Source organism: Sebastes fasciatus, chromosome 10 (assembly GCF_043250625.1).
Source record: "Sebastes fasciatus isolate fSebFas1 chromosome 10, fSebFas1.pri, whole genome shotgun sequence".
Classification (NCBI taxonomy): Eukaryota; Metazoa; Chordata; class Actinopteri; order Perciformes; family Sebastidae; genus Sebastes; species Sebastes fasciatus.
This window is the reverse complement of record NC_133804.1, coordinates 28311097-28312838: the sequence shown is the minus strand read 5'-3', so window position 1 is coordinate 28312838 and position 1742 is coordinate 28311097. Positions and strand designations below refer to the sequence as shown.

The window sequence follows — 1742 nt, the reverse complement described above, 5'->3', positions numbered from 1 at the left end:
ATGACTTACAGGAACAGCGTGTATGATCTATCGGTATCTAGTGGTGAGGTTGCAACTTACAACTTACGTGAGTGGTGAAGCAAGAGAGAGATAGAGAGGCGGCAACGGGAGCGAGTAACGTTATCGACACCGGACCAAGCAGGAAAAGTTAACAGCTTTTCCATTTCGATTATCAATACTAGTTAGGAACAGAAAAGTTGTATGTATCACGTAGTATAAGATAACTTACTATTACCAATACAAACATTATGTCACATAAGAAAGCAATAACATTTTCTTGGCAAAAACACAAGATGTATAGAAATTGCATATAATTATTTATCTGTGTTAAAGAAGGACTAGGTCACCACTGTATTTGAAGGGCTACAAACATGATGAAGTCATGAAAAAGTAGTACCATAGTTGTTGCATCAATTAACGTATTGTTCTTACATTATCTTTTGCATGAGATTTTAATTATTGTATATTCCCGATAGTTTATGAAGTACTACATTAATTAATTCATGCTTTTTCATGGATTATATAACGCATGAATTCATGATAATTCATGCACCCTTTGCATAAAGTAGTATAACAGTAAAAAACTACAAACAATACATGTGCGTCTAAGAGTTGTTGAAAGTGGATCATGGATTTGCAAAATTTAGGAGGAAGTGCATTTACTACATTTCAGCCAATCAGAAGGATTTCCACTTTGCACACTTTGATGATCATGTGACAACCTTTATTTAGGTAGGAAGACATCAGTTGAGCAAGAGAAGGGTGTTTTACCACAATGATCGGAAGACTGGCTGCTTTGTTTCTTCTCAGTACAGTGTGTAAGTGTAACTTTAAACCATATGAATGTTTATATTGTTTGTTAAAAGACAAGTCAAAGTTATTTCTTATGGTAGATTTTTACATTCGTCACTGTTTTTGTCTTGTGTTGATCTGTATTTGTCTCTTTTCTTCAGACCTGATTCAAGCTGAAGAGGTTTCTCACCAGATCTCTATGACTGTAGTTGAAGTTGGTGTAAATGTTACTTTGCACTGTCCAGTTTCTGAGAAGGAAGTACACTTCTTTTACTGGTATAAGCAGCCTCTTGGATTTATGATCCAAACAGTTGTTACAGGAACTTTTACTCAACCAAAACTTGATACACAATTTAACAACTCACGTTTCAAAGTCACAGCGGGGAAGAATCAGTATAATCTTACCATCACAAATGTCAGCAAAGAGGACGAAGCAACATACTTCTGTCACAAGGGAACAGCATATTCACAGAGTTTTGTTAATGACATCTTCTTGGCTGTGAACGGTAACATATATTTTACTTTCAGCGTTTGTGCCAAGTTTTTATATCGTACAAATAATTAAGATTAATTCCTTTTGATGTCTTTTTTAACTAAATCATGCAGATCGTAAGCATCAGAAATCTTTCTACGTGAAACAAAGTCCGAAGTCGGTCCAGCCGGGCGACTCAGTGACTCTCCAGTGTTCACTTCACTCCAAGAACAAAGAAGTCCAGTGTCCAGGTAAACAGGATGTGTACTGGTTCAGATCTGGATCAGGACAATCTCATCCCGGCATCATTTACACTCACAGTGATGAACAAGAGGAAAGAAGTTGTGTCTACAGTCTGTCCAAAACTATACAGAACTCCTCTGATAATGGGACTTACTACTGTGCTGTGGTCACATGTAGAGAGATCCTGTTGGGCGAAGGAACCAAAGTGGAAACAAGTACGTTGTTTAAATCATAA

General features: G+C 36.8%; 1 protein-coding gene across 1 annotated transcript; it reads left to right on the top strand.

The window, feature by feature from the left end:
• Positions 1-1742, top strand: LOC141775881 (uncharacterized). Its single transcript, XM_074649624.1, has 3 exons — positions 1-67; positions 954-1298; positions 1399-1742. Exons 1-3 carry the CDS (start codon positions 1-3, stop codon positions 1740-1742), a joined length of 756 nt encoding a protein of 251 aa, XP_074505725.1.